Genomic DNA, 16,041 nt, shown 5'->3' with positions numbered 1-16,041 from the left:
GGGTGTGGGTGATATAGTTGTTTAATATAAATGGGGGACAAGACAAAATGTAGTGGAGAGAAATATAGTAATTGTTTATGGTAGGCATGGGGGACAAGATGTAATGGGTTGGGTTGATATATTTGTTTAATTTAGTGGGATTAAAATGAGGATGAGTGGGAAGATAATGAGTTTGGTAAGAGAAAATGGGTGTTTTATTAATTAATTAAAGGGTTTGGGGATGTGATATATATAGGAGGCTTGATCAGATTTTAGAAAGAAAAAAAGAGATAGAGAAAGAGAGAGAAAAAAAAAGCTGAATATTTAAGAGAGAAAGAAAAAATCCGAAAAATATTAAAACTTTCAAGAAAGAAAAAGAAAAGAAAAAAAATACAAATAAAAAGAGCTGGAAATTAGAAGAGAGAGTAGTACACACCTGATAAATATTCTGATATACGGGTTTAGAAATTAAGGGTTAAACATTAATTAGCCTTTCAAATCTGAAAATTCCCTTGGTTTCTGTCCGTTGTTTGTTGACAGTGTTTCTGGATTTTATTTTGATTTTCAAATCTGTCACTGGGATTTCTGTTGACTGGATTACTGGTTATTATTGTTGTTGCTGTATTACGTACTACGTGGCTGACTTTCTTCTTCTTAACTACTGTTGCGGAATAATAAGTATAGAAATTAAAGAACACGGAGATTTTATGTGAAAAACACCTGGCTCAAAAGGTGAAAAAACCATGACCTACTTTCCAGTAGGATTTTCCCAAACTCTCCACTAAATCACTCAGCCAAAAACTGCATTTACAAAAACTCTTTTGTAAACCTTGGACTAACTCTAATCCCGTTGTAGCACACAACCTCAACTGTTGCGACAACTTCAAGTTAACTCTAACTTGAAAACTCTAAGTACCTAATACAATTACTTCTAGATAAAGCTAAAAAGTAACAATATGAAAACACCTACTACAATTGAACTAGAATAAAAGACAGACACTTGGAACTGGTTCATGTAGCTTCAGGTTTGAACACTTGAATCACACACGAACTGCTTGCAAAAAGCCTTGCTATTTTGCGCTCAATTCACGTTTAACTTCTGCGTTTTGTGCAACGCCTGTAATATGAGAACAACCTACAATTTATAGGGTTAGTAGATGAAGAAATAACTGGAGTTCTAATGCTACTCTTCCTTGGTGGAAGAGTTCTATTTGATCTCAACTTCTAACTCATTCCTTATCTTGGATAATGTTCTCTTTGAGTAAGGCTTCTCCTTATCAATTATGCAACCTTTTCGATCAGGAGATATTAAATACACCAAGTTAAGCTTATTTCTTTTACGTGCATCCCACATGCTCGAATCTGCCCGTTTTTGTGCACCTGAGGGATGGACCTAGTTCATGCCTGAGCTTCCTTTGTCAATCTTTAAAACTAACCTTCACTTGGATCAACAACTAATTTGTACAACTTGTTTCTACAGGGATAGCCATGCAGTCCCCAATCCCGATGAGACATATTTGTTCCCGGGTTTCGTTGTCCCAATTTTTATGGCAATCAGGTTGTCATATTCTCATATTATTCCCCCCCCCCAGTGTTCGAATGTGAAGGATGTGAATTGGAATTTTGGAAGTCTTGATCCTTTGAGTAAAAACACTAGTGAATGGTTGGATAATCTTTGGTTCGATGGCAAAGCGTCGTTCCTGTTAGGAACTTTGCCATCGAGCAAAATATTATCTAACCACCCCCTAGTGGCTTGTAGGAAAAAATACTTGTTAACGGTTGAATAGGCTTTGGTCCGATGGTATGTTTTGCTTCCCATTAGGAATTTTCCATCAAGCCAAAGACCATTTAACTACCCCGCAATGTTTTGTTGTTTCAATGCCTTGTCATTTAAAGGTCTTATCTCTCTTAATGATGTTTTCTTCGTAGTATGATTTCTGTTGCTACCTCATAACCTTGCTAGAAAAACTCAATTGAGACAAAAATTGGGCAAGGGAAAAAAAAGTGCAACACATACTATCAATACAAACATTGCCCATCAGTAATAATAGCTTTTGAGGTGAGTCACATTTCAATTGCTCGGGAATTTGATTCCGTCTTGGTTATCTAGTTCATATGACCCTTTCTCGGTGACAGCTGAAACTTGATAGGGGCCTCCTACATCGGACCCTATCTTCCCATGTTAAGTTCCCGGGTGTTCTGAGTTACTTTCCTTAAACCGAGTCTCCCACTTAAAAATAGCGGAGATTATCTCTCCAGTTATAGTACCTTTTCATTCTTTGATTCTGGGCCACCATTCTTATGTGCGCTAAGTCCTTGCTTTCGTCAAGCAGCTCCAATTTGACCAGCAATGCTTCATTATTTGCTTTTTCGTCCACCTGAAAGTATTGTGAGGTCGGTTCTCCTACTTCTATCGGGATCAGAGCTTCCGCACCATATATGAGAGAAAGGTGTCTACCGTGCTCAATTTGGCCGTCATTTGGTATGCTAACAACACTCCTAGTAATTCTTCAGGCCACTTGCCTTTTGTTGCTTCCAACCTCTTTTTGAGGTTTTGAATAATAATCTTATTGGTTGATTTTGCCTGCTCATTTGCGCTGGGATGGTATGACAAAGATGTGATTTTTTTAATTTTCAAGTCTTCAAGAAATTTTGTGACCTTGGAGCCTATAAACGGTGGCCCGTTGTCGCGCAGGCAATCTCTTTCGGTATTTCAAACCATCAAATTATGTTTTCCCATAGGAAATTGACCACTTCGCGCTCACTGATTTTTTGGTAAGGACCTGCTTCAACACATTTAGTAAAATAATCAGTTAAAATTAAAAGAAACCTTACCTTCCTCGAACCCGGTCACAACGGCCCGACACTGAATTCAAGAGTTTTGCTGTTTGGTGTACCAACTGTGCGTGGCGCTGATACTTGTCACATTTCAGAATGAATGCCTTCGCGTCTTGCTCCATCCAAGGCCAGTAGTATCCAGCTGTAACGACCCGGCCGGCCGTTTTAAGAATTTATGCCCCGATCTCCTATTAACCTCTTTTTCCGTGTTTATTTCTGCTATTTTGATTTGCTAGGATGTTCAGTTTTGAGTTTCGGGGAGTTTTGGGACACTTAGTCCCTAAGTAAGAGCTTAAGTTTTGGAAATTTGATCGTAGTTGGAACAGTGTGAAGACATCCTCGAAATGGAATTTCGATGGTTCCGTTAGCTCTGTTGGGTGATTTCGAATTTAGGAGCGTGTTCGGATGGTGTTTTGGAGGCCCGTAGCTGCCGAAGTTAAATTTTTGAAGTTTCTGGTTCAACAGTGAGATTTTGATCCGAGAGTCAGAATGGAATTCTGAAAGTTGGAGGAGTTACGTAGTATTAAATGTGACGTGTGTGAAAAATTTCAGGTCATTCTCACGAGGTTTGATAGACTTTTTGATCGAAAGTGTAAATTTAGAGTTTAGGAGTTTTTAGGCTTGAATCCGTGGTCGATTCATTGTTTTGATATTGTTTTAGGTGTTCTAAGGATTGATATAAGTTTGGATAGTGGTTTATGACTTGTTAGTGCTTTTGGTTGAGGTCCCCGGGGCCTTGAGACGATTTCGGGTGGTTAACGGGAAGTTTGGAGTTGAGAGTTTGCAGCTGAAGTTTCAAATCTGCTGTCATAACCGCACCTGTAGTTTGGGGACTGCAAGTGCGAATCCGCAGAAGCGATAAGGGAAGTCGCAGATGCGGCCAAGAGGAAGTTGGGCTGGATCCGCAGATGCGGGAGTTAGGCCGCACCTGCGAGGTCGCAGGTGCGAGAGGCAAAAATGCTGATTTAATGAAAAGTCGCAGATGCGACCTTGGCTCCGCAGAAGCGGGACCGCAGATGCGGTTTCACTGGTCAGAAAATAGGGATTTCGAGGGTTTAGTTTCAAAACTTGGAAAAGTCAAATTGGAGCTTGGGAGAGGGCGATTTTGGGAGGAAGTTGAAGAGAAAATCATTGGGTAACAATTCTTTAACCCTTTCTAGTTATATTCCATCAATCTATGGTTAGTTTTATCATTTAATTTAGGATTGGAGATGAAAATTGGGGAAAAGTTGGTAGAAAGCTGTTAGACTTAGAATTCGATTTTTGATTGGGAATCTGACCTTGGATTTTGGTACTTTTGGTATGACTGAACTTGTGAGAATGTGAGGATTCTGAAAATGTAAATTTTACCCGATTCCGAGACGTGGGCCCGAAGGGTATTTTGGTCATTTTACTTAATTTCGCGTATTAGCTTAGAATTTATTTGTAGAATCAGTTACTTGAAGTGTTATTTACATTATGAAATTGAATTAAATAGATTTAGGCCATTTGGAGTCGAGTACTCGTGGCAAGAGCATAGTTTCGGATTGATTTGAGCTGGTTCGAGGTAAGTGGCTTGCCTAACCTTGTGTGGGAGACATTCCCCTTAGGATTTGGTATTATGGTAATTAATATGCCTTGTACGTGAGGTAACGAGTGCGTACTTGTGCTAATTGTTGAAAAACCTGTTTTTACTAAAGTAGCTTTAACTGTGTTTTCCTTTCCTGCTCACTCTACTTGAAATTTTAGCCCGATGTTAGCTTAGAAAATCATGTTTAGTTGACTTAATTGCTTCATTGCTTAAACTGCCTTGATTGTATTATGTGAAGCATGTTAGGTTAGAATTACCTGTTTTACTTGGTACGAAATTGAGCTTAGTTGAGTATTCTTTGTGTTGTTTCTGTGTGTTTTTACTTTGGGACTACGGGACGGTATCTCGGAAGATCCCCTATATGCATTTATGATTTGAACTGAGGTGCGGGATACCGAGAGATCCCTTGCACGTATATTGAGGATACCAAAAAATCCTCGGGATACCAAGAGATCCCTAGCATATATTGAGGATACCAAGAGATCCTCGGGATACCAAGATATTACTGGCATATATTGAGGGTACTAAGAGATTCTCGGGATACTGAGAGATCCCCGGTAAATTGCTTTGTGAAGAGTGGTATTCCTTGTGATTGTTTTTGCCTCTATTTCAGTTGTAGTTATCTTTATTACCTTGTTTTAATTAGTATCGTTATCTTTCAACTGTACAACTTTATCTTATACTGTCACACCATATATTTTATTTAATCTCAGTAGGGCCCGGACCTTCCTCGTCACTACCCGATCAAGGTTAGGCTTGGCACTTACTAAGTACCGCTGTGGTATACTCGTGCCCTTTCTGTGCATGTTTTCATGTGCAGATCCAGGTACCTCCACACAAACTTATCACGCTTGAGACGAGGCATTTCTAGAGACTCCAAGGTATATCTGCCGCGTCCGCAGACCGAAGAGTCTTTTTCAAATCTCCCTTTAAGTATTAGCCCTTATGTATTTTTCTTTCCTTACTAGATATTCTGGAGTTAGATACTGGTAGGCATTCAAAGGCTTGTGTTCATGAGATTTCGGGTTTTGGGAAATGTATTAGTTTTGAGAGTTGATATTGTGTATGCCGAGATGTACTTTTTAACGCTGTTTTATTTCACTATTTCGGTTTTTATTCAGTTTCTTTTGCAAATTGGTTTATTTTCCGCATTGTTAGGCTTACCTAGTCGTAGAGACTAGGTGCTGTCATGATGGTTCACGGAGGGCGAATCGGGGTTGTGACAAGTTGGTATCAGAGCTCTAGGTTCATAGGAGTCATGAATCACAAGCCGATTTATTAGAGTCTCGTGGATTGGTACGGAGACGTCTGTACTTATCTGCGAGAGGCTATGTAACTGTTAGGAAAATTCTACTTTATTTTATTTCCTTGTCATGCGAGATTTGATGTCACAATTCTAAACTTCTATCTTCTATTCTCTCATAGATGGTGAGGACACGTGCTACCCGAGATGATCAAGCACCCGCGCCCCCTACTATAACCGTCAGAGGCCGGGGCCGGGGTAGAGGCCGAGGACGCACACGTGGTGTAGCCAGAGCACTTACGTGAGCTGTCGCCGAGGTACCACCAGCAGTTCCAGCCGGAGTCCAGGCACCCGATACACCTACTGCTACTACTACTCTAGCACTTCAAGAGACTCTGGCATAATTCATGTCATGTACACCACTTTGGCTTAGGCAGGGTTGCTTCCCTTTGTTGCAGCCACATCTCAGGCCAGGGGAGGAGCACAAAATCCTCGACCTGTCGCACTCCTGAGCAGCGAGTGCATGTTGAGCAGGTCCCTGAGATTATTCCTATACAACCTGCAGTCCGAGATCAGCCCGAGGACAGGGCAGCAGTTTCCGAGGATGAGTAGCTGAGGTTTGAGAGGTTCAACAAGTACAAGCCTCCTGTATTCAGTGGTCTAGCATCGGATGATGCTCTGGGATTTCTAGATGAGTGTTATCGCATTCTCCGTACCATGGGTATATCAGGGTCGAGCGGGGTTTCCTTCACTACTTTCCATCTTTGAGGAGTTGCCTATGAGTGGTGGCGCACCTATGAGTGGTGGCGCACCTATGAGTTAGACAGTCCGGATGAGGCTGCTTCACTGACTTGGACTCAGTTTTCAGATCTGTTCCTGAGAGAGTATGTTCCTTAGATCCTTAGGGACGCATGACACGCAGAGTTTGAGCATTTGCGCTAGGGTGCTATGACTGTCTCAGAGTATGTTGTCTGTTACACTAGTTTGGCTAGACATGCATTAGCCTTGGTTTCTACTGTTCATGAGAGGGTTCGCCTATTTATTGAGGATCTTATTCCCAACATTCGGTCTAGCATGGCTCGTGGGTTGGAGATGGATATTTCTTATCAACAGGTGGTGAGCATTGCTAGGAGGATTGAGGGTATGCATGCTAGGGAGAGAGAGGAGAGGAAGGCCAAGATGTCTCGAGAGTCGGGCCATTATTCAGGTGCCCGTGCCCCAGCTACATGTCATCATGGTAGGGGTTATATGAGTCACCCTGTCCATTCAGAGTACGACATGGTAGAGGTTTTATGGGTTAGCCAGCTCTGTTTGCGCCTCAGATTTCACACAGTGTTTTAGGTGTTCAGGTATCTCAGAGTACCCGTACCGCATAGTTTCCACTGCCACGTCCTCCCAGAGCTTGTTTTGAGTGTGGTGACACACGCCATGTGGTGACGGATTGCCCTAGACTTGGGAGGAGTCCCCCTCCACAGACTTCTCAGCCACAACGCGCCCCGCAGAGTTCTCAGGGTATGGTTACAGCTCCGGTTGCTACCCCACATTCTTAGCCAGCTAGAGGTGGAGGTCGGGGAGGTAGAGGTCGCTCTAGAGGGGGAGGCCAGGACCAAAACTATGCCCTTCCTGCCATACCGAGGTTGTTGCCTCCGATTCTATCATCACAGGTATTATACTGGTTTATCACAGAGATGCATTGGTTCTGTTCAATACAGGCTCTACTTACTCTTATGTATCTTCTTATTTTGCTCCGTATTTGAGTGTACCTCGGGATTCTTTGAGTTCCCTTATTTATGTTTGTGAGGCCCGTGAAATATTTTTACTCTAAACCCGAAAGGTCGTAGTGGAAAATTAGGGATATGTATTACCCTTTTGAACTGATCTATGCATTAAAAAGTCAAGGAATAATGTTTTCCAGAAAAGTGTGATTCTGCGGTCGAAAATGCGGTCTCATAACAGCTATACGGAATACATAGTCGCCGTAGAGTGAAGCAGTGTGTTAGCCAATTTGAGGTCAACTATGCGGCCAATTATGCGATCGCATAATCGATATACGGGCCACAAAGTCGTCGCATGATTCCCTTGGAATTTTGTGAGGGGCAGTTCTGCGGTGCATTATGCGACCGCAGAACGGGTATGCGGACCACATTTATGCAGCATACCCAGATAGTGTGTTCAGGTTTTGGGGAACATTTTTGCGGTCCATTATGCAGGCCGCATGTCAACTTTGCAATCGCAAATGCGATCGTAGATTTGAATCGGGCTCCTATTTTCTAATTTAAAAAAAAACCGACCCTACCCCATTAAAAACACCCCATTAGACCATTTTCCTGTTATTTCACGATATATAGAGTGAGAGGGGGAGGTCTAGAGTGACAGGGGGTAATCTTCATCAAGTCCTCTCTCAATCCTTTCCCCAAATCCTTGAAGATTATCAATTGAAGCTACTAGGTCTTCATCCTAAGAGGTAAGAATTGTAACCTCATCAATAATTTCAAATTTCTATTAAAATAGGTAATTAGCAAGTGGGTACATGGATATAAGGGCTAATAATCTTGCATGCACAACAGATAATGGGGTATGGAGAGGATGAGAACTAAAGAAACAACAATTGGGGTATAATATTGAAGAAATTTCTTTCAAAAGGGGCCTAAGATCATAATGCACCTTTTATGTTTGATAATATGCTCAAACAAGCTAGAATTTTAATCCCGTCTCTAATTCTTGGTTCAATTGTAATTCTTATACAATAGATTGAAGTGCTAAGAGTCCCAGAATTTTATAAGAATTAGGGTAAAGCTTTATTGAGGTATGTATGGCTAAAACCTCCTCCTCTTAGAAATTGAGCTTCCATGGTGCCCATGTAAGTGTTGTAAGTTCGAAACGTAATTGATGTAGTGCTTGTTATGTTAAGTGAATTGATGTTGTGAAAATGTATGTGGTAAGTACTTCTTTATGTTTTTAATGTGTTATTCTTGTAAATGGAAGATGTGTGGAGAACATGATTTATGTGCTAAATGCCTAACTGTCATGCCAAGGTTACTTTGGGACTAGTATGCCAAACTTGACGAATTTCCCTCTATACTTATGACTTAAATTGCTTTTGTATGTGCCTATGAATTTAAGTGGCAAGGTAAATGTTGAAAATGGGAGCAATGTGAAACGTGAGTTGTGGAATGTGGAAACTGTGGCCCCAAGTGCCGGTAAACTAATACATGTGTAACCAAAGATTGGTGTGAGATGAATAACGGAAAATAGTAACGTCTCGGGGAGACGGCTTAGCCGATCGGGCCGTGATTAGACGCCATTGGTGTGATGTGATCGGACTCCATAATATATACACATGGTGGTAATGTATTGATGATTGAAACTAGAAAGTGTGAATAAAATAATGGTAACGTCTCGGGGAGACGGCTTAGCCGATCGGGCCGTGATCGAACTCCGCTCACAGAAGCGGTGGTAATATGTATAATGATGCAACAGTGTGGGATGCTCCAATCTAAAATTTCAAGAACTATGTAAAAATCATGAAAACCTCCTTATATTGTCGGCATGGTGCTTATTTGAAACTTTGTTATCTTTACGATTTCCTCTTTATTCTTATATGGTTGTTCTTTCTAACAAGATGGTGTTTAGTTATACATACTAGTACTATTCCATGGTACTAACGTCCCTTTTGCTGGGGGCGCTACATTTTTAAATGAATGTAGGTGGCTCCATAGCGGATAGTGCCGATCGTGTGTAGCGGAGCATCCTCTTCTTAAAACCTTGGTGAGCCCCTTCCTCCTTCAAGGGGTTATGTTGTACGCCTTTTGTTATAAATATCCATTTTGAGGTATAGCTGGGGCCTTGTTATCACTGTCTTTTGTATCCTTAGAGGCTCCGTAGATGTTTGTGTGTGTTATGTATGGGTATTGGATAAGTCAATGAACCATATTGTAACCTTGTACTCTTGTTTTTTCTACAATATAACTGTATGGAATCTTGGAAGCCTAACTATGGTTAAGGTTGTGTTATAAAATTAGCTACCCATGTTGAATGTACAACCCCTTTTATTGTCTAATTAAACGACATCGGATCCCTTAATCGCATTGAGTTGGGTAAGAAGTGTTTGATAAGACTTTCTCATTTGGGTTCACTCGATTGAGCACCGGTTGTGCCTCCCGAGGTTGGGGCATGGCAATGTTTCTACTCCTGTGGGAGATTCTCTTGTTGTGGACTGCATTTATTGGTCGTGTTTGGTTGCTCTTAGTGGTTTTGAGACCAGAGCCGATTTATTATGGCTCAATATGGTAGATTTTGATATTATCTTGGGCATGGACTGGTTGTTGCCCCATTATGCTATTCTTGATTGTCATGCCAAAACTGCGATGCTTGCTATGCCAGGTGTACCGCGTGTTGAGTGGAGGGGTACTTTAGATCACACTCCCAGTAGAGTTATTTCTTTCCTCAAGGCTCAGTGAATGGTTGAGAAGGGGTGTGATGCGTATTTAGCTTATGTGCGAGATGTCAGTATTGATACCCCTTCAGTTGATTCAGCCCAATTATTACGGGATTTTCCCGATGTGTTTCCAGCTTATCTTCCGGACATGTCTCCTGATAGAGATATTGATTTTCGCATTTATTTGTTGCTGGGCACTCAGCCCATTTCTATTCCTTCGTATCGTATGGCTCTTCCTAAGTTGAAGGAGTTGAAGGATCAATTACAAGAATTGCTTGATAAGGGTTTTATTAGGACCAATGTATCACCTTGGGGTGCTCCTATCTTGTTTGTGAAGAAAAAGGATGGTTCTATGCATATGTGTATTGATTATCACCAGTTGAACAAAGCTACAATGAAGAACTGTTATCTTTTCCTTGTATTGATGATCTATTTGACCAGCTTCAGGGCATACGGGTGTTTTCTAAGATTGACTTGCGCTCAGGTTACCATCAGTTGAAGATTCGGGAGCCAGATATCCCGAAGACTGCTTTCAGGACTCGGTATGGTCATTACGAGTTCCTTGTTATGTCATTTGGGCAGACAATGCCCCATCAGCCTTTATGCATTTGATGCACAGTGTGTTCTGGCCGTATCTTGACTCGTTCGTCATTATCTTTATTGATGATATTCTGGTGTATTCTCGGAGTCGGGAAGATCATGAGCAGCACCTGGGGATAGTGCTTCAGACCTTGAAAGAAAAGAAGTTATATGCTAAGTTCTTGAAATATGAGTTTTGGTTAGATTCCGTGACATTCTTAGGCCACCTGGTGTCGAGTGAGGGTATTCAGGTGAATCCGAAGAAAATAGAGGCAATGCAGAGTTGGCCCAGACCATCCTCAGATATAGAGATCCGTAGTTTTCTTGGCTTGGTAGGTTATTACCGTCATTTTGTGGAGGGGTTCTCATCGATTGCAGCCCCTATGACCAGACTGACCCAGAATGGTGCTCCGTTCCAGTGGACGGAAGAGTGTGAGTTGAGCTTTCAGAAGCTCAATACAGTTTCTGAATATTTAAACAAGGCATCTATTTTTTTCAGTGGACGGAAGAGTGGACAAGGATCTATCTTATGTTGAGGAGCTAGTGGCAATATTGGACAAGAAAGTTAGAAAGTTGAGGTCAAAGAGCATTGCATCAGTAAAGATTCGGTGGCGGGGTCAGCCGATAGAGGAGGCGACCTGGGAGACCGAGCAGGATATGCACAACCGTTACCCTCATCTTTTCACTACTTCAGGTATGTCTCTATCCTCGTTCGAGGACGAACGAATATTTAAGTGTGGGAGGATGTAACGACCCGGCCAGTCGTTTTAAGAATTTACGCCTTGATCCCCTATTAATTGCTTTCCCCATATTTATTTCTACTATTTTTAATTTGCCGGGATGTTTGATTTTGAGTTTTGGAGAGTTTTGGGACACTTAGTCCCTAAGTGAGAGCTTAAGTTTTGGAAATTTAACCATAGTCGGAACAGTATGAAGACGATATCTGAATGGAATTTTGATGGTTCCGTTATCTCCGTTGGGTGATTTCGGGTTTAGGAGCGTGTTCAGATGGTATTTTGGAGGTCCGAGCTAATTTAGGCTTGAAATGCCGAAAGTTGAATTTTTGAAGTTTCCGGTTCGATAGTGAGATTTTGATCCGAGAGCCGTAATGGAATTCTGGAAGTTGGAGTAGCTCCGTAGTGTTGAATGTGACGTGTGTACAAAATTTCAGGTCATTCGGATAAGGTTTGATAGACGTTTTGATCGAAAGCGTAAATTTAGAGTTTTGGAGTTCTTAGGCTTGAATCCGTGGTTGATTCGTCGTTTTGATGTTGTTTTAGGTGTTCTAAGGATTGGTATAAGTTTGGATAGTGGTGTATAGTCATTTTGATGTTGTTTTTCAACTGATCGAATCCTTATGTTGAGGCAGATTTTCTTGCGCCACAACATTATGTGTGATATTGACATCATTAGCGGCCATTTTTTCCGATTTTTGCTATGAAAGAAAGAATCAAACACATTAGTAATAGATGCAAGGATCAACTCAAATTACACAGTTGTCTAAGCCCCACGGTGGGCACCAAACTGTTTACCCGTAAAACGATACAGTTGAATTTGTTGCGTGATTTATAGACAAGCGAACTGATTTGATCCCAAAAATGATAAATGAATTAAAAATATAAAATTTAACGTTGCAATTGAGATAAATGGCAGATAGCATGGTTTCGGGAGCAAGGCTTCCGAATGCAGCAATAAAAATAATGTTAAACAGAAAATAAAGTATTATTTAGCTTGAGGATAATATGAAGCATAAGTTTGTCAAAGTTTTTCGTGTGTTATAATGGTTGTTGAAGTCACTATTTATAGCTATATCAAGGGACAAGGTCCTTGGATCAAGCCCCTCTTAAATAATAATAATAATGGGGGTCATTGATGAGCATGTAACGTCAGGCCATGAATGTCAATTTTTTTTGCAATGGCTGCGTATTTAATACTGGAAAATATTTTTCATTAAATGTCATCTGGTGACAATATTCGTTTGCTCCCGTTGACTATGTTCCTTTCGGGATCTACCCGGTACCAACTAAAGTTGTTGTCATCGATCTTGGTTTTCACTCGCTTTATCTTTCGTTTGCTTTCGATTCCAGGTGTCACGCTGCTATTCGAGCATTTAATATAAATCAATTTTATCCTATACAACTAGCTGATAGGTTAATCGAGATATATGCAAGTTGAACTCGATATTTTTGTTGTAAAACAATATGCAAATTAATTTAACAATCACATATAAGATGCAAGTAAAGCATGTAACGCCTCATTCCAACTCGAAATTGTCACAGCAGACACTGATCTGCTACGTCTTTAAACACTATTCCCCTAAAATAAATTACATGTGCAAAAAGAAGTAGACAAAGAAGAAGTATAAAGGGCATTTTGGTCCATATAATTTCCTCTTCCAACTGGATATTCCAATATTATTAGTCGGCCATTGACGATATTGACGAGGACGCGCACATTTCCTCTATAGCTCTTTTTCTTCTTCTTCCTCCTCTTCCTCTCTTTCAATATTCCACCCGTTTAACCCAGTCAAATGTCAACCTCTCCCTTATTAATCTTCCTATATTAAACATCTCCCCTTTCCAATCTTCAATTCCTGCAGCGCAACCCATTTCCAACCCTAAAACTCTCAGTTTCCCTCTTCTCTCATTCAAACAAAATGGGCCAATATTCATCGACCCACTGTGGTGGTGGGCCGAAACTCCGTCACCGTAACCTTCACCCGAGCCCACTTCCCAACCACCACCGTTCCACCTCCGAATCTGATTTTTTCTCCCTCATGAATTCAGATGAAGATGAATCAATCCTCCCCTCGGATTTCGAAAACCCAGATTACACATATGAGCTTCCCGATGAATGTTTAGCTTTAATTTTCCAGTGCCTGAGCTCAGGCGACCGGAAAAAATGTTCCCTCGTCTGCCGGAGATGGCTTTTAGTGGAGGGTCAAAGCCGTCACCGCCTTTCCCTCAACGCAAAAGCTGAGTTCCTCCCTCATATTCCTACCATCTTCTCTCGTTTCGATTCCGTTACGAAACTCGCTCTCCGATGTGACCGCAAATCCGTGAGCATAAATGATGAAGCTTTGACCCTTATCTCCCTCCGTTGCGTTAACCTCACGCGCCTAAAGCTGCGTGGCTGCCGTGATGTTACCGATGTGGGTATGTCTGCTTTTGCAAAGAATTGTAAGAGTTTGAAGAAATTCTCATGTGGGTCTTGCATGTTTGGAGCCAAAGGTATGAATGCTTTGCTTGATCACTGTTCTACCCTTGAGGAATTATCTGTGAAGCGTCTTCGGGGTATTAATGATGGGTTTGCAGCTGACCCAATTGGGCCTGGAGCTGCTGCTTCATCGCTTAAATCTATATGTTTGAAAGAGTTGTATAATGGGCAGTGCTTTGGGCCATTAATTATTGGGTCGACGAATTTGAGGACTTTGAAGTTGTTGCGTTGTTTGGGTGATTGGGATAGGCTTTTTGAGACAATTGGGAGTAGGGAAAATCATGTTGCTGAGATTCATTTGGAGAGGCTTCAAGTTAGTGATACTGGGCTTAACGCGATATCGAATTGTCCAAATTTGGAGATTTTGCATTTGGTGAAAACGCCCGAATGCACGGATGTGGGTGTTGTAGCAGTGGCTAGGAAATGCAAGTTATTGAGGAAGTTTCACATTGATGGATGGAGGACAAATAGGATAGGAGATGAGGGTTTGGTTGCAATTGCTGAGAATAGTTTGAATCTCAAAGAATTGGTGCTTATTGGTTTGAATCCTACGTCGGCTAGTTTGTTGGCGATAGCTTCGAATTGTCAAAAGTTAGAAAGATTGGCACTTTGTGGCAGTGACACTATTGGAGATCCTGAAGTATCTTGTATTGCCACGAAATGTATGGCCTTGAAGAAGCTGTGTATCAAGGGATGTGAAGTGACGGATGAAGGGATCGAGTCTTTCGCTTGGGGGTGTCCGAATTTGGTGAAAATTAAGGTTAAGAAGTGCAAGCACGTGACAGGTGATGTTGCAGATTGGTTGAGAGCTAGGAGGCGATCGCTAGCAGTGAATCTTGATGTTGGGGAGATTGATATTGAACCTGTGGATGGTAGTGCAAGTGATGGTGGAGCACTAGAAGATGCAGTAGAGTTTCAACCTATAGCGAATACACTGCCCGTTATTGGTGCCACTGATATTCCGTCGACAAGCAATGTAGGTCGATCAGCAGCAGCTAAGTCATGGTTCGGGTTTCTTGGAGGAAGAGGCCTAGTGGCATGCACTCTCCGCAGGTGGTCAAATGTTAATGGTGATTCTAGTGAGAGCTTATGAATATTGTGAACAAAAGTTAAAAAAGAGAAAACATGCTGCTATTTAGTTGCTGTAATTGGTCATACAATGATCTACTCTCAACTTTTCTCATTCATTCCTTTTTAATTTTGTATTTGCAATCTTCAATACAATGTGCAGATATACATCTCACTTCCCATTCTGGTGAACTTTAGTTTGATTTTGTTTAACTTTATGTGTATGATAATGGCTAAATCAAAAGTTTGCTATAGCCATAACCATTTTCATGGTGGTTCTTGGATGATAAGAAGGGAGCTGGTAAAGTTGCTGCCATGTGACCAGGTCACGGGTTCCAGCCATGAAAACAACTTCTTGCAGAAATGCAGGGTAAGACTGCATACAATAAATCTTGTGGTTCGCCCCCCTCCGGACCCCGTGCATAACGGAAGCTTAGTGCATCGGGCTACCTTTTTTCTTGGACGATAAAAGCTAGTAACTTGCAAAGCAAATTCTCCTCAACAGGCATGACTAATTGGAAGTCCCTGGTATAATTTTTAGTGTCTGCTGTGCTAGATACTCTAAAAAAGTTTGTGTTAAGATGAAACTTTGTGGAGGATTTGATAGAGATATTGCTTCATTAGTTGCTTCTGGATAAAGATTTATCAGCTACGTCAGTGGCATTGTCCATTTATGATCTGTGACTCTCTGAAGATGTGTTGGTTAAGTAGATGTATGCCATCTTTCCCTATTCGATGTTGATGATGTTACATCTTATACATATGCTCCACGTAACTCCTCGACGGAAGAAGCGTGTGTATTTTTAACCAAGCTTGTTTTTTCTGTGCGTTGACATGTTGATTGCTAATGCTTAATCCTCTGCTAATTCACATTGTTATCTAGGACTAAGGAAAATCAATGTTCAAATCTCCAACGGAGGAAATCTTCTTTATTCATTGTCGCACCTCCTTTTACCGCGCCCACGGGGCGCGTGGGGAGTTTTCTCCAATTAAAGGACAGTCGAAACGGGATTTGTTTATTTGTTTCAGAGTCGCCACCTGGGAATTTTAAGGCGTCCCAAGTCACCAATTATAATCCCTGAATCGAGGAGAATATGACTCTGTTTATTA

At 41.3% G+C, this 16,041-nt stretch overlaps 1 protein-coding gene across 1 annotated transcript; it reads left to right on the top strand.

Moving 5' to 3' along the window:
* The first annotated feature begins 12,909 nt into the window (after positions 1 to 12,909).
* Positions 12,910 to 15,144, top strand: LOC142179478 (F-box protein SKIP2-like). Its single transcript, XM_075249769.1, has one exon. It carries the CDS (start codon positions 13,304 to 13,306, stop codon positions 14,954 to 14,956), a length of 1,653 nt encoding a protein of 550 aa, XP_075105870.1. The 5' UTR covers positions 12,910 to 13,303; the 3' UTR covers positions 14,957 to 15,144.
* Positions 15,145 to 16,041: the final 897 nt, after the last annotated feature.

Source organism: Nicotiana tabacum, chromosome 3 (assembly GCF_000715075.1).
Source record: "Nicotiana tabacum cultivar K326 chromosome 3, ASM71507v2, whole genome shotgun sequence".
Classification (NCBI taxonomy): Eukaryota; Viridiplantae; Streptophyta; class Magnoliopsida; order Solanales; family Solanaceae; genus Nicotiana; species Nicotiana tabacum.
Note: the sequence above shows the minus strand (reverse complement) of the source record. Positions and strands in the feature narration are given on the sequence as shown.